Source organism: Centroberyx gerrardi, chromosome 23 (assembly GCF_048128805.1).
Source record: "Centroberyx gerrardi isolate f3 chromosome 23, fCenGer3.hap1.cur.20231027, whole genome shotgun sequence".
NCBI lineage: Eukaryota > Metazoa > Chordata > Actinopteri > Beryciformes > Berycidae > Centroberyx > Centroberyx gerrardi.
The window spans coordinates 7775594-7796951 of record NC_136019.1 but is presented as its reverse complement, the minus strand read 5'-3'; the positions used below and the strand labels follow the sequence as shown (position 1 = coordinate 7796951).

Here is a 21358-nt window from a genome sequence, read left to right as displayed (position 1 = left end):
GGAAATTGAGTTGTTTTCACTTGGCTTGTTTCTTCTCTGGCTCTAGTTGCCAGTAAATAGGTTTTCTTCAACACACCAGGATGTTTTTCTTTTTAATGTATTGTTTATTTGATCAACAAACTGAACAGTGTTTCATTTGATTTTCCCTTCTGCATTTTATTTTCGGAAGCCATTGTATCACCTCAGAGTAAAAAGTTTCAAATATCTTTATTTACTCTATCCATCCATTTGCTAACATGATTTAGCTATGTGTTACAGGTCCTGAATGAAGCGCTGGGCCCAAACTGGTGCAACACATTTATTTATAGGGGGGTTACCTGTGCAAAACATTTAACACAGTGGTCAGCAATGCTCATCATCTCTTCGTGGCACTAGCTCTATCTCTGACCTCTGAACTTCCCTGTATTACTTGAGCTTAGAGTCCTGCTTTACACCTACACTCAATGGACTTCACTTATTTTAGCCATCTAGTACACCATGCTACCCACATTTACATGTTTAGGCTGCACCATGACATCTTCTACATAACACAGAAACAACACTGAACATATATAAACATATTTTAAGTTCCATAAATGTCTCTTGCTCAGTTAACTAATTCAAAACATCACATTACACATTAACCTCTATTTACAGGATGACCTAGCCAGTCTAACTAGCCCTGCTACCCATTATATCTGCTGGCAAGGAAATACAGTAAACCTAGCTTTCCAACCTATATTTCTACAGGCTTAACGTTACAGGTCTGACTTGGCTGGCTAACTGCCTGTATTCTAGCAATATTCTTACTTTTAAACACTCTGAACACAAATAACATCTACAAGACACAGTAAAATGCTATTAACAAAACACATGAACATTTCACGGACTTTACCGAATCAAAATGGCCGCTAGCGCTAACCGTTAATACTCATTACACTGTGAATTACCCCCTGCTAATTGCCAATGCTAATATTAGCCCGTGAATCGCTAATGCTAACCGCTAGCGCGATTCACTTATACTTTCAGTACATACTCACATCCCGGCCCCACACATTCAAATTCCCTTTGTATCCGACCCCAAACCAATGTCCATAACACTTAAGAGTTTACTTTTGTCACCATAGCAGTTCTTACCTGCGCAAAACATTTAACACAGTGGTCAGCAATGCTCATAATCTCTTCGTGGCACTAGCTCTATCTCTGACCTCTGAACTTCCCTGTATGCCGCGAAAGCGATGCGTGCTGACTGCTAAACTCAGAGCGCCCTCTGCTGCCCTTTTACTGTCCTAGCACAGACACATATAATACTCTTTGGTTCTGCCACTGGCACAAATAACAATAAATCCTCACAATGTCTAGGCTAAACGTTTTGAAATGGGGTGGGGTGGGGGGGGATACTACTATGCTTCAGTGTTTTGCTCTATAATATAGTCTGTTGAAACCCCTTATGGGCCACATATGCTTCCAAAAGGCCACATGAAGTCCTAAAACCAGACAATCATTCAAATATGCAAAACATCAGTTTTAACTATTAAAATCAAATGCAGTTTATCATGTCTGCTTTACAAATGATTCCTGAAATTTGTCTTCTGTTCTAGAAGAATCAAATGTGACCTCTGCCCAGGTTTACCACCAAAATAAAGGTAAAGCCAAGGATAACAAAGGTAAGTAAAGCCTATATCCACCTGCAGTCAGTAGTGTTAGCGTGCAACATATTGTTCTTGGACAGTTTCATGTGATTTCTGTGTATGTCCTCCCTCCACACATATGAACCTGCCATGTTTGTGAAATGGTAGCTGTGTTTTATTCATTTCAATGCCAACTGTTGTGGTAACCAGGGAGCTAGTTAGTGATCATTCATGTCTTCTTCTGCGTTTTATTTTTATGTATATATACTGTACTACTTTGGAGAAAACTATTCAGACAGTATACATGCATTGGTAACTGTTGTAGGTATGAGTACTTTGGGCATTATCATAGTGTTTTCACCAGTGAGCTACATATTAAAACTGAGTATTTGGAGACCAAGAATCAAAATACTGTGGGTCTATGCACATCCATTTAAAATTTAAATTGAATTAATGTTTTGCGGTCCACAGAATTATCAACTCCTGCAGAAATTCAAGATACTGTTTATTCTGAAGTCAAAGCGGGAACACCACTTGGTAATATTAAGCTATTTTTATCATACTTATAGAGCTAATGCTGCCATATCATATACATATTTTGTCTTGTTTTTTTATGCTGCATTCTACAGATAATTAAATGGGTTACAATCGAATGTAAAATGTCAGTCAGCACCCGTACATCTTCAATAACAGTAGGCTATATCTCTGTGGTTGAGTTTTTAAGTTGTTTGCTGTGTTTTTGTTCCAGATCCGTAAAGAGAAGTGCGTCAGCCAACCAAAGAGAGAGAGACATGGACGACAAGAAAACATGAAAAGAAAAATACATTCTTACTTACCTGACACACTGCATCATTTATACAACCACACAGATGTAACTGCAAATTCACACATGCAAATTCAAGCACATGCCTTTTAAACTGAATCGCCTTTCTGAGCATCTACAAGTTTATACTCCACCCTTATATAGTCTGTATGGGGCACGCTATAATTGTACGTATCTCTATTATTCAAATATCACACATGCACACTATGTTGTACAGATTATTTTGATAGCAGATCATTAATACAGACAGGTGATGTAGTTGAATGAAGTTTGTTGTTCCAAGCACAAACTGCAGGACCACTGAGACATTTTGTCATTTTAAGAGTTTACGCATATCTACAATATATAATAATAATAATACTTTATTTGTATAGCACTTTTCAAAACAAATGATTCAAAGTGCTTCACACAGACGAATCAAAAAGGTAATAAAAACAGGATGAAGATAAAACATAAAACAAAAACCATAGTCACCAAGTTCATTCAGATAAACTGTCAAGTAAAGCAATTTACATAAGATGAAGTACAGTAAGATAAAAATAAAAATCAAATAATAAAATAAGTAAAATAGAATAAAAGTCAACCATGAGAGAGTAGAGAGGTTATAAAAAGGCCTTCTGATAAAGATATGTTTTTAGGAGTGTTTTGAAGGATGACACAGAGTCTGCTCGCCTTATCTCTTCAGGCAGGGCATTCCAGAGTCTAGTCTAACAGCAAAGGCCCGGTCACCTTTAGAGCAGAGCCTGGACTGAGGAACAGCCAAAAGGGCCCTGCCCGAGGATCTCAGGCTGCGCGCTGGCTCGTAGAGAGTTAGCAGGTCCGAAATGTAGCTCGGTGCCAAGCCCTGAAGTGCTTTAAAAGTTATCAATAAAATCTTAAAAATGATTCTAAAACGAACTGGTAACCAATGTAGAGATGCTAAAACGGGAGTGATATGATCCCGTCTCCTCGTCCCTGTTAAAAGCCTGGCTGCAGAATTTTGTACTGTTTGAAGCCGATCCAAAACTTTTTGGTTAAAACGGGAGAATAACGAGTTGCAATAATCCAGCCGCGATGAAATGAAGGCACGAATAATCCTCTCCGTGTCGTTAAAATTCAGAATTGGTCTAATTTTTGCGATGTTCCTAAAATGGAAAAAACAGGATTTTACTAGGGATTTGGCATGCTGCTCAAAGCTCAGGTCTGGGTCAAAAATAACTCCTAGATTTTTGGACACAGTCTTAATGTTATGAGTGAGATGTCCAAGGGAGGGCAGGATCTGTCTGGATATATGCTCAGGGCCAATCACAAGAACTTCCGTTTTGTCTGAATTTAATTGAAGTTTTCAGTCATCCATCCCTTGATGTCAGTTAAACATTCGAGCAGAGAAGCCAGCATGCATTGTATGTATTTTGGTACAATTATTTTGTCACATTATTTTTTAAAGCTGCACGAGGGAACTTCATATATAAGCAGCTCCAAATGGCAGGGAGAGGTAACAGTTTGAGAAATTGACCTGTGACCTGTGATCACTTTATACCAAAGGATACCAAAGGGACCAGAGAGGCAAAAGATCTAAAGCTGGTGAGTCCAGCTTTCTCTGAGTGCTGCTCACTGCTGATCAGCAGACAGTTTGTATTTAACTCTTTAGTTTTGATTCATCACTTCCTGTGGGTGGAGAAGTGTCCAGACCTGCCACCAGAATATCATTTGGGCAAATAGTGAGAATCTGCTGGATCTCCATTAGATGGGATGGGACGCTCTTTTCTCCTGCAGCCCCTTGCAGGGTGTATTTTTACATACAAATCTTTCCTAGTGCAGCTTTAAGTCAGTAACTTATTCAGTGTTAGGTGTGAAAGCCCAGGGATTTCCAGAATTGTTTTTTCATATGTAATGAACTGATGTCAATGAGAACATTTATGAGTTTTCCTCTGTCCTTTTAAAACTGTATAGATAGATAAGTATTTATTTGTCCTGGAGAGAAAATTAATTATTTTTTTAATTCATTTCATTGTAAAGCTTGGTTTTTCACCAGTTCATGCAACAATAAACATTTAATTTTTTCAGCAAGCTGTCAGTAGTGTTTTTATATCGATATGATAATTTTCTCCTTCCAGCCATGTTTAATCTGTTCTATAATCCTCCCTGTATTATTGATCAGTCAAGTATAATCGTCCCCTTGAGGGGCAGCAGCAGCCTAGAGGTTGGAGAAGTGGGCTTGTGACCGCAACACAACCATCACACCAGAAGAGGGAGTGGGATCCAAGCAACCTCCGAAAGCAGCTGCACTCTGCTGCCTTTTACAGTTACCAGTCGCGACCGCCCCGCTGGAAATTTGTGGCAGCAGCAGTAACCTGTAAGCCATCAGCTGGCCTATAAATGTTAGTGGTACTCCAGGCATTTCAGATATGCACAGTTCAATGAGGACTTCATGAAAATCCAAGCGGCATCTACATATGCTGATGCTTTGTAATAGAAGTAATAGTCATAGTTTCTAATAGTTGGAGAAATGAACTCCATGGACTTGTGAATGGAAGGTCACTAATTTGAACCCCATGTGCCTCATGTGATCCTCTCCTCTCCTTCACTGACTTCTCTGAACCTTGAGCAAGGCACATAATCCCCAATTACTCCAATATACCTGTTCAGTTCAGGGCCCAACAGTATTGGGCAGGTCCTTATGTGAATATGTGTGATTGTGTGAAGCCAGATGCTACTGAAGAAGACCATATGGTAAGAAGCTTTTTTTTTTTTTTTTACAGTTAATAATAGGAATCAAAGGGAGAGTAATCCAAAAAATCAAAAAATCAAAAAATAACACTGCTTTTGTGTAATTTATGAAAGTCTGACACCTTTTGAGTGGTGAGTTTAAAGTGGAGAGCTTTGAAGTTTGGACAAACTCATACTGGCATGAAATGTAATATCTGTCTCACCGCAGCTCGCTGTCTCTCTCTTCCTACGCAGAAGTTTTAAGCTTGAAGTGAAGTGAATAGGAAGTCTGCTTCTGACAACTATGAATAGCCCAGTGGCAAACACTGGGCTAAGGTGGTATGAAAACAGACTCCAGTGTCTTTGCAAACAACCATCTAGATTACTACAAAGCCAAGACAGCCAACAATTGCGACCAGCTACAGCTGACAGTAACTAAGCTGAGCAATTACAAACAAAAGCACACAGAATAATAAATAATACTACAATATAACAATGAAAAGTGAAATCAAATGACCAATTGCAGCTCACTATTACAACTTAACAACTAACGTTACTGCTAACATCGGGCTACAATGCCGACTATAGTAACGTTACATCCACAACAAAGGATTAAGCCCACTTACAACAAAGACATCCAACCAACAAAATGCAAAACCTTCATCAGTCTAATGTTGTAAATTGCCACGCCTTACCTTATCAGGACACCAGGGAACTTGAACTGAATACTTGACTAGATAGCAATTTGCTTGCACAACCAATTAGAATTATACAGAAATGTGAAACTGAAAAATCAATCTTCCAATGCATACGTGCTGAACATCCGTGGCAGCAGCAGTAAGCTATGAGCCATCAGCTGGCCTATAAACGTTAGTACTCCAGGCATTTCAGACATGCGCAGTCCAACAAGGACTTAATGAAAATCCCACAGGCCCGTGCCATCAGCATATGCAGATACTTGCCCTTCTGCCAAGCATAAAAAGCTGCTCAGGAGCAATTACTCCAATATACCAGTTCAGTGCAGGTCCTTATGTGAATATGTGTGATTGTGTGTCTGTGAAGCCAGATGCTACTGAAGGAAACCATAGGGTAAGAAGCTTTTTTTTTCTACAGATAATATGCGAATCAAAGGGAGACTAATCCATTTGTTTGGACAGAAAATAACACTGTTGTTGTGTACTTTATTAAAATCTGACACCTTTTGAGTGGTGAGCTTAAAGTGGAGAGCTTTGAGGGGAAGTGGTGACCACTTCCTCCTCCTCTTGCTGTCTGCATCTTGTTCTCCTGGCCGACCCTCCATGATCTGTTTGAGATCAGTCTTGTTTACACGGCTAACTTTCTTCTTCTAACCCCTCTGCTCCTCCTCTATCTCTCCCACGCACCTCCTTTTCTTTCTCCCAAGTTCTCTCCTCCCTTCCTCTGTTCCTTATCCACTTCCTGTCCTGCCCAACTCCTCCTGCTCTTCTTTACTCCTTTTTTCCCCCCTTGTCTTTCTCCTCTTTACTTGCCATCTCCTTCATTTGTTCACCCTTCTGTCTAGTAATACCAGAGGTCAAGATAATGCAAAGCAACTTCACTGCATCTTCACTAGACAACCATCTTGAACGTCACAGTGCTATCTACTTCAATTATTGCTCCACTTATTGTACAATGTTGCCATAAAAAATGTCTTATGGATCTGCAATAATTACATGTATTTTCTGTGCCTGCAATCATACATATAAAAAATATGTCTAGGTCAAACTAAACGTTTTGTGAGCTCGTCCAATAAAGAGGAAGGAAGCAGCGATGGTCTAAACTAAGTTGGACAAACTCATACTGGCATGAAATGTCATTTCTTTTTCACCGCAGCTCGCTGTCTCTCTCTTCCTGCACAGAAGTTTTAAGCTCACTTTGTATAGGAAGTGGAAAAGTTTGTCAGAAGCAGAGCGACAGAGTGGCTGAGCTGGACGTGAGGATGGGGCGCACCTCGCTCTGTGTGCTTGTGTTATTCTGTGAGTACAACAGTGACTTTCTGTGTTCGAATGGTACAGAATAATGAAAATGTTGTGGTGAAAAGAACGGAGCATCAGTGGTTTGTCTAATTTCTTTGTCACTGAGAGTTTGAATAGAGCAGAGTCTTGTGGGTGTAATCAATATGGCAACTGTGCTATCCAAGCAGTTGCCATTGATGAAACTCAAGCTGTTTTGCCTTTGTTGATTGTCATTTTGACAGTTTGATAGTGTCTGATGAGGTATCAATCTTTATTTTAGTGCTGAGTACACTCCTCTACCATGGACACGCTCAAGGTGATGACAGAACTTTCTCTATTCTCTTTATCTATTCATTCACTCAAGACGAATCTCCACTTATCACTCTTCATCGCTTTCCCTTTCTATCTCTCCATTTTTCCATACATATCATTTCACTGTATGTTTCTGCACAACTTATGACTAAGTTTGTCAAATCGTATATTGCTCAAAACAAAACTATTTCCAGTATTTATTTTTTCTTCTAATTGTGTAGTGCTATATGTTTTTGTGTAGGGAGAACAGATGCTGTGCTGACCCTTGAACCCAACCGGTCCCATGTATTTACTGGAGAGTCTGTTACATTCATATGTGACATGAGGGAAATAAAGGACACTGACTGGTGGTACAAAATCAACAAGGATGGTCAACAATTTGTTGGATTCTCTGAGCATAAACGCTACACATTACAATCTCTAGCAACAGGTGACAGTGGTGAATACCAGTGTACTGGTATTCTCAAACGTAACAGAAACCATAAAAAAGAGAGTAATAAAGTCACTCTGATTGTATCAGGTAAGTCAACAAACTTATTATCAATACCATCTTCTTTACCATCACCTATAGCACTTATATATGAGTCATTAAGGATGTTGTCCAACCCATGGATATATATGATAATAACCCTGTTTGGTACTGTGCTTGTATGATGTATAAATGTAATTATGATTTTAATCTTTCCAGTGTAAGATTTTTTTTTTGATTCAGACCCCTTAAATGCTGACCAGTTTTGCTAACTGTATTTTTTGAAAACGTGTTTAGTAGGTATAAAGCTAAGCAGATAGTGTAATCCAGCATATTCTTTGGTGTAAAGAACTAACCATCACACACATAACCATGAGGGATAAGATAACAAAAAAGAGAAGAAGGGCAGAGTTCATTTCTTACAATAAAGAGATTCACATATTTATAAGTGGACTTGCACAACAAACTATGTGGTGCAGTCTTCTGTTGTGTGAACTGTATGGGGAAATTAACTTATATATTTCTAAAGTAGGCTTATCATTCATTTGATGGAAATTCTAAAGAGGGTGAATCTGTATATTAATTATAATTAAAAAATAAATCTGAATGTCAATGTAGAATTCTGATTGCACACTTTCAAACGTCCTGAGTGCATTATGTGATATACTGCCACAACACTTACTCAACATATATATGCAGTATGTGATCATGTGACTGAGCTGACTTGCTGAAACAAGGCTCCTCTTCTGCTGCATAGATGGTGATGTGATCCTGGAAAGTCCTGCTTTTGCCTTGTTTGTGGGAGAGTCGGTGACTCTGCGCTGTAGGCATCGTATTCAGGGAAATGAGAACAGAGTTAGTTTCTACAGAGATGGATCACTAGTTGAAATGGACACAAACCACTCTTCAATCAAAATATCTGAAACCACAGAAGAAATGACCATTAATCCAGTATCAAAGACAGATGAGGGATCCTACAAGTGTAAATTTGGTGAGCAGGATGGTGCACAATCCAAAGAGAGGGAACTGAAAGTGGAAGGTAAGATGCTGTCACACTATGGTGAGAAATCTGAAAATGTTTTTGTCATGGCAACATTACATCAAGAATTCAAACTCCTTAAAAAGAACTGGTCTGGACCTTTCCTTGCTGATTGTGCAATATTAATCTGAACAGAGACTCAGATCAGGTCAACTGGATGATGTAATAAATCTTTGTGTTCAGAGCTCTGCCTACAGCTACTCTGACCTATGAAGTCTAAATATAGACTGGACCTGGAAATGATACAGAGGAAAGACTCTAACTCAGATTGTCTTCTCTGGTAGATAACATACAATAAGACACAAGAAAGAGTATCTGGGTGGCACTGTCTCTCCAGAGACACTTGTACTCCTGTTTAAATCTTTTTCAAAATGTTCTACTTTACTCATAAGAATGACTTCAGCTAGAGTGTCTCTTCTATACCATTTAGAGGTCCAGCCTATATGTTTCTACATGGTTACAGTTAATTAATGTCAATTAATGCAAGTTCAAGTCAAATCTCAAGTGTTTGAGGTCTGAGTCAAGGCTCAAGTCTTTGGTCATGAGTCTCAGACGTCTGCTTAAACCACAACATGGTTATTTCTAAGAGCAGAGAATTTAAGGCCAGCTGATTGTATTGTGTTTTATTTAGCTATGTGTATATGAGGCATTGGTTAAATAGAATGATAATGTACTGTAACCCAAACAAAGGTACTGAAAGGAACCACAAGTGTACAGTACAGGATCAATTAACACAATGCAAGCTCGGCTTTTTAAAGTTTGAAAGTCTTTGTAACTAAATGCTGTTGAAAACGGCACTGCAGCTGATGCCATTAGTCCTGGGCATCGTTTTGAAAATTACAATACCAGAACGAATACCAGAACCCTTAAAGTGAAACCGATACCCACAATAAGGTACTTAATTCAATGTGAATGAAAGATTTCAGTTTTGTAAAATGCCACAGCCCACCACCCCTCCTCATCCAAATGTTTGTCACACAAATAGATTTTGAAAATGTTCAAATTATGAAAATATTTATTAACTAACTTCATGCAATTAATTATTCATTCGGACAGTGTAGTTTTAAAATTTTAAGATTTTGAGTCGAGTCTGAAGTCAGTTTGTACGTGCGACTTGAGTGCAAGTCAAAAACTTGAGTTCTCATCCCTGGTGTAGTCAAAGTGTGGTGACACAGAGTAGCTGTCGGCAGAATTGAACTTGTACAGTATGTGAATACTCTATAGCTGTGTTTGTCTTCATATAGTGACTTTACTTGTAAAATGTTTTCCTTCTAAATCAACAGCAGTTAAACCAAAGGCCACACTGAGTGCTTACCCAACCATACCAGTAGGGAGCAGTGTGACGCTGACCTGCTCTGTGGAGGGCTCTTCTGACTGGAAATACTACTGGTACAGACAAACCACAGACTCTGGACTACTGATCATGGAAGATGGTGTACCCAACCTGAACAGAGATATCAGTGTCTCAGACGGAGGACTCTACTGGTGCAGAGGAGGGAGAGGACACCCGATTTTCTTCACACAGGACAGTGATGCAATCACCATAGACAAAATTGGTGAGTTTGTTTTGGAATAAAACAACATGCATTCATGATTACCAAATTTGTTCTGTTGATTTCATATTTCTATTTGTATCCTAATTGTGGATTTTTGGTGTGAACAGTTGGCGACAGGCCTGTTGTGACCCTGCAACCCAACTGGCCTCAGATATACAGTGGAGAGACCATCACTCTCAGATGTGAGATCCAGGGAGGAGGAGACACTGACTGGGAGTATGAATGGAGAACAAGCAGCTCAAACAAACCTCTGAAACAAGCTGCATATAGGATTGTCAGAGCTTCTGAGTCTGACAGAGGAGACTACTCATGTAAGGGCAGACAGAGAAGTGACCTATATTCTTCAACAGAGTGGAGTAATACCATCAGATTGACAGTATGTAAGTCAGATCGTCTTTCATTCATAATAAATATGTCACTATGTCACATGTTTTTATGTTTTCATCTGTCTACACATCCCAACAAGGTAATAGTAAACATGTCGTCCCCCATGAATAATGCAGTCCCCTCAGGGCCAATCAGTAACAAATATGTCACCTTGTGTTTTCTTCTTGTGTGGGAAAGAAATAACTGAAGAGGAGCCGTCATTCAGTGGACTGCAGCTTTTGAAATGCATTTATTTATTTATTTAATCATGTAATTGTAACACCCCTCTGAACCATTTAGTGTAGTCTTGAAAATATCAGAAAACAGAAGTGAGATTCATCATAAGTTTTGTCAATTCGACTCATTGAGGGGGACAATAATTGAATCTTTTTTCGCTTTAATCTTAACAGCACGTAGACCTAAGGCCAAACTGAGTGCTGACAAAACAGCCATACCAGTAGGGGGCAGTGTGACCCTGACCTGCTCTGTGCAGGAATCTTCTGGCTGGAAGTACTACTGGTACAGAAAGGAGAAAGACTCTGAACCCCTGACCACAGAAGATGATGATCCCAACTCAAATAAAATCAGCGTCTCACAGGAAGGACTCTACTGGTGCAGAGGAGTGAGAGGAGACTCGGTTTACTACACAGAGAACAGTGACTCAATACGCATTGATAAAAATGGTGAGTTTGGCAATGTGTTGGTATGAAAAATGTGTGTGTTCATGATTACTATTTAGGATTAATGCTAAAAATTATGAAGTTTGATGTTGATTTTACAGTCATTTCTGTATCCTAATTCTGTTTTTTCTGATTTTTGGTGTGAACAGTTGCAAACAGGGCTGTTGTGACCCTGCAACCCAACTGGCCTCAGATATACAGTGGAGAGACCATCACTCTCAGATGTGAGATCGAGGGAGGAGGAGACACTGACTGGGAGTATGAATGGAGAACATCCAACTCATACAAACCCCAAAAACAAAATGAATACAGGATTAGCAGTGCTTATTCATACCACAGTGGAGACTACGAGTGTAAGGGCAGACAGAGAAATGGACAGCAGTCTTCAACAGAGTGGAGCAGTGCCTTCAAATTGACAGTATCATGTAAGTCAGATCATATTTCATTCATACTGAACATGTCAAGGATTCATTAAAAGGTTATTATATAAAGTATACCTTCATATTATATTATACTGTATATTTGGAGGCAGCACTTAAGAAAAACATACTATGTTGTTGGGACAGCGTCCAAGCATTACATGTAATACACCGACAAGACTAGCTAAGTTATACATCATGTCATATTTTAATTCTGAGAAAAATACTTTCCAACAGATAAACCCACGCCTGTCCTCACTGTCTCTCCTGTATGGCTGAGTCCTGGAGCCTCAGTAACTCTGAGCTGTGAGGTTGAAGGTTCATCTGCAGGATGGAGGTTCTACTGGTACAAGGCTGTTCCCAAACTATCAGACAACTCCTACACCTATGAGCTGCTGCCTGGTAGCAACGATGGGACTGCAGAGGGTTCCTACATCCTTCATGGACCGACACACACAGGAGGATATATGTGTAGAGCTGGGAGAGGAGACCCAGTGTTTTACACTCATAACAGCAAACCTAAGTTTATCTGGTCTGGAGGTGAGTGTGTTTCATTCATTCATTCATTCATTTATGGACAAGCCATCTGTCCATATAGCCAGCCTACAAGTTAGCCTCCTCCTCCACTCACTCACTGATTCTTTATCATTTCCCTCTTTCTCTCAATATCTCTCTCTTTCTTCTGATATTGCTTTACTTCAGAATTAGAAGAGCACAGTTAAAACTCTTCAACTCTACCAGCTCCACCGGTGGGACCGTCATTACAAATACATGTTGCGGGAATAAGCTTTGTTCAAACCTACAGAATTTTATTTTAAATTTTGTCATGCTGAATTACAGGGCAATGTGTATATAAATGATGCACAGGATACTTATGTTAGGTTACTTTAGGTAGGGTACTTTCATTCTTTGTTATCCAATGAAATGTTCAAAAAATGCATACTAATAATACACTTCGCTGCCTCAAGGCAAAATGTTGCATATTTTTAGCTTTACATATCTCATAATATCTCTGTTCTCAGTTTGACCTCTGATTGTGTGTCTTTCAGATCGTCGCTCATCAGCTTCTGTCACAGTGAGTCCCAACAGAACGCAGCACTTCTCCTCTGAGTCTGTCTCACTGAGCTGTGAGGGAAACTCTACTGAGTGGAGAGTGAAGAGGTTTACTGAGAGAGGACACCTGACACACTGTTCATCTAACTGGGGGTCAATGACTGGATCCAAATGCAACATCGTCGACAACATATGGACTAGTGCAGTGTACTGGTGTGAGTCTGGATCAGGAGAGTTCAGCAACGCAGTCAACATCACTGGACACTGTGCGTTTCAATTACATTTTTTCTTTTATCGAAATCAACATGTTTTCAACATTCATTCAACATTTCATTATATTTTCTGGGCAAACTCTTAACATATGGACATGTTTCCAAAGTGATACATGCCTGTGTATTCAGAAAAAAAAAAATCAAATCTATCACTCACAAGCAAGGGTGTTAAGGTAGTTTATAACTTAAATGATGTTCCATACTGAATTTTATTTTCTAGCCAGTGATCTTTTGTTACAGTAGGTGTCCAACTTGAACTGTGGATTGGATTTGGATTGAAACTCTTCATATTTTTTTTACTGTTTCACAGCTGGAAGTCTTATCCTGCTGAGTCCTGTCCATCCTGTGACTGAGGGAGATTCTGTGACTCTTGGCTGCAAATCCAGGACAGAACCATTACTTTCTAATGTGGATTTCTATCGAAATGACAAACTCATCCAAAACAAAACGACAGGGGAGATGACTATCCATGCTGTGTCTAAGTCAGACGAAGGCTTCTACAAGTGTAAATACTCTAGAACAGAATCACCACAGAGTTGGATGGCAGTAAAATGTGAGTAGAATTAAAACAGCTTCTTCTGAATTATTTTTATTTTTTTTCCATCAATTGTGTTACAATCAGAGATGGAAAGATAAGTTAATTTTTACTCAGGTAGAAGTACTGTTACTTCAAGCTAATCACCTAGGTTGGAGTAAGAGAACTTAATTAAAGTAAAAATGTTTCTCACTAAAAAAAGAACGCAGGTAAATAGTTACTTTCAACAAAAGTTATAAAGATATACATGTTCCAAAATTGTTTATCCTTTCCAAGTGACTGAATGGTCATTATCAGCCTACTGTTGTGAAAAATTCTCCTTTTAGCTCAACAAATCATGCATTAGGGGAGATAACATTCAGAATAACTGTGTTTTGCTGTGAATGACTGATCTTATAGGATCACTCCTACGTCTAAAACTAAAAAAATACAAAGTAGGAGTGAATTCTTAGAAATTACTCAGCGGTTTTGAAGGCACAGTAGGGGAATTGTAATCACTTTCTACTCCTGCTTTCAATGTTAGTCAGATGTGGACGTGACAAAAGACTTTTAAGAGTTTAATCAAAACAATTTTTGTTGCATGATCTGTTATTTCACTTTAAAATAAGTCAGTGTTCATATACTACTGACATCACAGGTGTACTGTTTTAATAATACCTCTCTAGTTGCAGTGTCCAGGCCTGCAAGCTCTTCATTTCCTGTGTGGTTGATCATTGGACTGGTTACTGTCATTTTACTGATCATACTCCTGCTGCTGCTGTGTCTCTGCAGAAAGTACAAAGGTGAGACTTTTTCCTGCATATATTAGAGGGATTACACTCTGATTATTCAAAATCACTGAGCAATTCTCCCTTATGTCATGACACTGAATAGCAGAGGAACAATTTGTGAAGCAAGACTATATAACAACAAATGTGTTTTTCACAGATCCATGTTGTGGCAGGTAAGTACAGCACCAATTCTCTCATCTTAACCATAACAGTGGTAAATTCCATGTTATTTACTACATTTACTACATTTATTAGACCCATCCAGTCTCAGAGCACCAACCAGGGCTCCACTACAGACCAGAGAGAACATCAAGAGAATGCATACTCCGCTCTTCTCCATGGTCAGCCTTCAAACCGATCATGACTGCTCTTCACAACTAATACTACACTAACATTTCTAACAATCACTTCCTAATCAATAGAGAGCTGTTTTTTTCAAAGAACAACCTATAAAGATTGGAACTTTTTCTTATATATCGTTAAATCAGACAATCAAACAGTCAAAGAATTCAATTTATAACCAGCTGTTTTATTTCATTTTATAGTGAACCTGTAACCATTTGACTGTCTACCCTCGGGTCAGGAGCAACATTTCAAATGAATCTCACCTGTGTGGGTGCGACGTCCCCAGCTGTATACTATACCTCTGCTGTGCACCCACACACTCACCCTCTTTTTATCCTCCTGGTCGGTCAAGCGTATATTGAGATAATCTGGAAAAATCGTCACAAATTGTAAACTTTCACGGTTGAGTAGCCTTATTGCTGTCGTCCTTCAAAGTTGGCTAAAAAGAGGGTGAGTGTGTGGGTGCTCAGCAGAGAGATAGTCAGATGGTTCCAGGTTCACTTTTATTCATAAAACTGTGTTTACATACGTAAGGTTAGAGTAAAGAGACGGGGAAAGGCCACAAATATTATCATCCCTCTGTTCCATATTCATAGCCAGTTCTCCCAGATCGTACCTAAACATAACAAACACCGTTCTTTATGTAAGTTTCACACTGCTGAACCAAACCAAGCCAGTACTTTCCACTGTTGGCTCTACAGTTTGAAAAGACTATTGATGCCATTTCTTACACCTGGGTCTTGACTAACCAAAATGTGATACTAACATCTACAAAACAACCCAAGGCTCTAATATGAATCAAAATGGTATAGCTTTGCTTACATCTATCTCTAAAATGATATCCCACTGAACATACTCCATTTGAACAAGACGTATGTTAGAACAGATGAGGTTGAAGTTGGTATCATGGAATAAAAGCGATTCATTTGACCTTGCCTTTATTTTCACTGACCTGTAGGTGATGCTGATGTCTATGAAACTATCAAAGCCTCTGAAGACACTCAAAATGGTACAGTATTTACTTTATGATTAACATGGAGCAGTTGGAAATGCTAGAATCACAGAAATTAAGATGAGTAACTGATTGATTTAAATCAATATTTCAGGCGGACCTGCAGGTGAATCCAGTGACATCACCTTTTCTTCGATTGAACTCAGAAACGTTCACAAGAAAGGTGAGTACACAAATTATAAACATGAAATGAATACAGAACAGCCAACAATGCCTAAATGTACCTAAAAGAAAGCAGGTGTTTTTTTTTAATTACATTGATCTGATCATCCTCAACAGGGAAGTATGCTGATCCAGCAGAGAGCTCTGTCTATGAAAATAGGATCAACAGGTAAAGTTATATATGATCCTCCCTAACTTTCAGCCTGCTAGCTCATTTACATAAACTTCACTGATACTGTATCACAGCATCATTACTAATTATACCAGATGTAATCCTGGGTCAGGATGCAGTTCAAATCACCTCAGTCACTTTGGCTGTTTGCTTTGGGTCGTTAATGCCCAGATAATTCTAATAATGAGACAATTAAAATACTTCCAAGGTGTCAGATAAGTTTCAGCCAATCGCTTAACAGTTTTTGTTTGTCTGTTCATATATGTATCCATAGTGTGTCCATGAGTGTCATGCCCATTCAACTAAAGGGGCATGTGCCCTCTCCAATATCTCCATACCATCTCTTACATGTGAAATAAAACAGAATTCTTTGTTGCTTTTCTTTTCTACTGTCTAGTCATGGTGTTTCAGGTTGTGTGGTAGATCATATCTTGGCAATTAAGCTTCACTTCCTCAGTTTCTCACACAAATGAGTTGACACCACCAGTGATAGCTGTGTTTAAAAAAACAAAACAATCTATTGTTAACAATATCTGTGTCAATGGTTATGTTCTCTATTGATTTGCATTGTGAACTTGTTTCTGCAACTGCCCCCTCAAAAACTCTGGGTGCACTATATGACACCTGGTAGCTGCTGTGAGCTCTGGTGTCAGTGTGGTTACAACACTGTCTAAATTCAGCTATCACAGCAACATTTCTCATGTATGTGTAAAGAAAAACTGGGAAATTGAGTTGTTTTCACTCACAAGAAGTGACTTGTTTCTTCTCTGGCTCTAGTTACCAGACAATTATTAAATTATGCAAACTGTTAAGATCAAATATCACAGTTTATCACGTCTGCTTAACAAATGAGTCTTGAAATTTCCCTTCTGTACTAGAAGAATCATATGTGACCTGTGCCCAAGTTTACACCCACCTGCAGTTTGTAGTGTTAGTGTGCAACATATTGCTCTCAGACACAGTTTAACGTGACTTCTGTGTCCTCCACAAATACGCTGTGTTTTATTCATTTCAATGCCAACTCTTGTAACCAGGGAGCTAGTTAGTGATCATTCATGTTTTCTCCTGTTTTATTGTTATGGATATATACTATTGTGGAGAAAACTATTCAGACAGTATACATGCATTGGTAACTGTTGTAGATATGAGTACTTTGGGCATTACCATAGTGTTATAGCTTTAATCAGGGCAAATTGGAACTGTAATTTACTGAGCTAAAGGTTAAAACTGAGTATTTGGAGACCGAGAATCAAAGTGCTGTGGGTCTTTGCACATCCATTTATGTGTCTATTAAATTAATGTTTACTCTCCATTCACAGAAGTATCAACTCCTGCGGGAACTGAAGCTACTGGTTATTCTGAAGTCAAACTGGGAACCGCAGATGGTAAAAATTATAGAGCTAATGCTGCCATATCATATACATATTTTGTCTTGTTTTTTGAATGCTGCATTCTACAGATAATTAAATGAGTTACAACCGAATGTAAAATGTCAGACAGCACCCGAACATTTACAGTGATTTTGTTCCAGGTCCGTAAAGAGAAATGCGTCAGGCAACCAAACAAGAGAGACATGGATTACAAGAAAACATGAAAAGTTAAACACATTCTTACTTACATGACACACTGTATCATTTACAGTGTACAGATGTGTGTGTGCATACTATGATTGCACGCATCTCTGCTATTCAAATATCGCACATGCATTTTCTATACCTGCTTATTCCCATTGAGGGTCAGGGCTGGAGCCTATCCCAGCATGCATTGGGCGGAAGGCAGGGAAACATGCACATTATTTTGTACAGAATTTATATGATAGTAGATCATTAATACAGACAGGTGATGTAGTTGAATGAAGTTTGTTGTTCCCAGCACAAACTGCAGGACCACTGAGATGTTTTGTCATTCTAAGAGTTTATGCATATCTACAATATATATACTGTATATTTTGTCACATTATTTTTTAAAGCTGCACGAGGGAACTTCATATATAAGCAGCTCCAAATGGCAGGGAGAGGTAACAGTTTGAGAAATTGACCTGTGACCTGTGATCACTTTATACCAAAGGATACCAAAGGGACCAGAGAGGCAAAAGATCTAAAGCTGGTGAGTCCAGCTTTCTCTGAGTGCTGCTCACTGCTGATCAGCAGACAGTTTGTATTTAACTCTTTAGTTTTGATTCATCACTTCCTGTGGGTGGAGAAGTGTCCAGACCTGCCACCAGAATATCATTTGGGCAAATAGTGAGAATCTGCTGGATCTCCATTAGATGGGATGGGACGCTCTTTTCTCTTGCAGCCCCTTGCAGGGTGTATTTTTACATAAAAATCTTTCCTAGTGCAGCTTTAAGTCAGTAACTTATTCAGTGTTAGGTGTGAAAGCCCAGGGATTTCCAGAATTGTTTTTTCATATGTAATGCACTGATGTCAACGAGAACATTTATGAGTTTTCCTTTGTCCTTTTAAAACTGTATAGATAGATAAGTATTTATTTATCATGGAGGGAAAATTAATTCATTTTTTAATTCATTTCATTGTAAAGCTTGGTTTTTCACCAGTTCATGCAACAATAAACATTTATTTCTTCAGCAAGATGTCAGTAGTGTTTTTATATCGATATGATAATTTTCTCCTTCCAGCCATGTTTAATCTGTTCTATAATCCTCCATGTATTATTGATCAGTCCAGTATAATCGTCCCCTTGAGGGGCAGCAGTAGCCTAGAGGTTGGAGAAGTGGGCTTGTGACCGCAACACAACCATCACACCAGAAGAGGGAGTGGGATCCAAGCAACCTCCGAAAGCAGCTGCACTCTGCTGCCTTTTACAGTTACCAGTCGCGACCGCCCCGCTGAAAATTTGTGGCAGCAGCAGTAACCTGTAAGCCATCAGCTGGCCTATAAATGTTAGTGGTACTCCAGGCATTTCAGATATGCACAGTTCAGTGAGGACTTCATGAAAATCCAAGCGGCATCTACATATGCTGATGCTTTGTAATAGAAGTAATAGTCATAGTTTCTAATAGTTGGAGAAATGAACTCCATGGACTTGTGAATGGAAGGTCACTAATTTGAACCCCATGTGCCCCATGTGATCCTCTCCTCTCCTTCACTGACTTCTCTGAACCTTGAGCAAGGCACATAATCCCCAATTACTCCAATATACCTGTTCAGTTCAGGGCCCAACAGTATTGGGCAGGTCCTTATGTGAATATGTGTGATTGTGTGAAGCCAGATGCTACTGAAGAAGACCATATGGTAAGAAGCTTTTTTTTTTTTTTTTACAGTTAATAATAGGAATCAAAGGGAGAGTAATCCAAAAAATCAAAAAATCAAAAAATAACACTGCTTTTGTGTAATTTATGAAAGTCTGACACCTTTTGAGTGGTGAGTTTAAAGTGGAGAGCTTTGAAGTTTGGACAAACTCATACTGGCATGAAATGTAATATCTGTCTCACCGCAGCTCGCTATCTCTCTCTTCCTACGCAGAAGTTTTAAGCTTGAAGTGAAGTGAATAGGAAGTCTGCTTCTGACAACTATGAATAGCCCAGTGGCAAACACTGGGCTAAGGTGGTATGAAAACAGACTCCAGTGTCTTTGCAAACAACCATCTAGATTACTACAAAGCCAAGACAGCCAACAATTGCGACCAGCTACTGCTGACAGTAACTAAGCTGAGCAATTACAAACAAAAGCACACAGAATAATAACTAATACTACAATATAACAATGAAAAGTGAAATCAAATGACCAATTGCAGCTCACTATTACAACTTAACAACTAACGTTACTGCTAACATCGGGCTACAAAGCCGACTATAGTAACGTTACATCCACAACAAAGGATTAAGCCCACTTACAACAAAGACATCCAACCAACAAAATGCAAAACCTTCATCAGTCTAATGTTGTAAATTGCTACGCCTTACCTTATCAGGACACCAGGGAACTTGAACTGAATACTTGACTAGATAGCAATTTGCTTGCACAACCAATTAGAATTATACAGAAATGTGAAACTGAAAAATCAATCTTCCAATGCATACGTGCTGAACATCCGTGGCAGCAGCAGTAAGCTATGAGCCATCAGCTGGCCTATAAACGTTAGTACTCCAGGCATTTCAGACATGCGCAGTCCAACAAGGACTTAATGAAAATCCCACAGGCCCGTGCCATCAGCATATGCAGATACTTGCCTGAAAAAGCTGCTCAGGAGCAATTACTCCAATATACCAGTTCAGTGCAGGTCCTTATGTGAATATGTGTGACTGTGTGTCTGTGAAGCCAGATGCTACTGAAGGAAACCATAGGGTAAGAAGCTTTTTTTTTCTACAGATAATATGCGAATCAAAGGGAGACTAATCCATTTGTTTGGACAGAAAATAACACTGTTGTTGTGTACTTTATTAAAATCTGACACCTTTTGAGTGGTGAGCTTAAAGTGGAGAGCTTTGAGGGGAAGTGGTGACCACTTCCTCCTCCTCTTGCTGTCTGCATCTTGTTCTCCTGGCCGACCCTCCATGATCTGTTTGAGATCAGTCTTGTTTACACGGCTAACTTTCTTCTTCTAACCCCTCTGCTCCTCCTCTATCTCTCCCACGCACCTCCTTTTCTTTCTCCCAAGTTCTCTCCTCCCTTCCTCTGTTCCTTATCCACTTCCTGTCCTGCCCAACTCCTCCTGCTCTTCTTTACTCCTTTTTTCCCCCCTTGTCTTCCTCCTCTTTACTTGCCATCTCCTTCATTTGTTCACCCTTCTGTCTAGTAATACCAGAGGTCAAGATAATGCAAAGCAACTTCACTGCATCTTCACTAGACAACCATCTTGAACGTCACAGTGCTATCTACTTCAATTATTGCTCCACTTATTGTACAATGTTGCCATAAAAAATGTCTTATGGATCTGCAATAATTACATGTATTTTCTGTGCCTGCAATCATACATATAAAAAATATGTCTAGGTCAAACTAAACGTTGTTTTGTGAGCTCGTCCAATAAAGAGGAAGGAAGCAGCGATGGTCTAAACTAAGTTGGACAAACTCATACTGGCATGAAATGTCATTTCTTTTTCACCGCAGCTCGCTGTCTCTCTCTTCCTACACAGAAGT

At 39.2% G+C, this 21358-nt stretch overlaps 1 protein-coding gene across 1 annotated transcript in view; it reads left to right on the top strand.

The window, feature by feature from the left end:
- LOC139914509 (uncharacterized) overlaps positions 1-16150 on the top strand; it is a 32911-nt gene extending 16761 nt beyond the window's left edge. Inside the window, exons 15-30 of the mRNA XM_078281827.1 lie at positions 1581-1646; positions 6999-7115; positions 7375-7410; positions 7657-7776; positions 10198-10470; positions 10578-10850; positions 11247-11519; positions 11666-11941; positions 12173-12475; positions 12985-13254; positions 13571-13813; positions 14461-14577; positions 14723-14738; positions 14821-14906; positions 15869-15919; positions 16017-16150. Of these exons, the coding sequence (XP_078137953.1) occupies positions 1581-1646; positions 6999-7115; positions 7375-7410; positions 7657-7776; positions 10198-10470; positions 10578-10850; positions 11247-11519; positions 11666-11941; positions 12173-12475; positions 12985-13254; positions 13571-13813; positions 14461-14577; positions 14723-14738; positions 14821-14906; positions 15869-15919; positions 16017-16150 (2654 nt within the window). The remainder of the gene's footprint in view (positions 1-1580; positions 1647-6998; positions 7116-7374; positions 7411-7656; positions 7777-10197; positions 10471-10577; positions 10851-11246; positions 11520-11665; positions 11942-12172; positions 12476-12984; positions 13255-13570; positions 13814-14460; positions 14578-14722; positions 14739-14820; positions 14907-15868; positions 15920-16016) is intronic.
- Positions 16151-21358: the final 5208 nt, after the last annotated feature.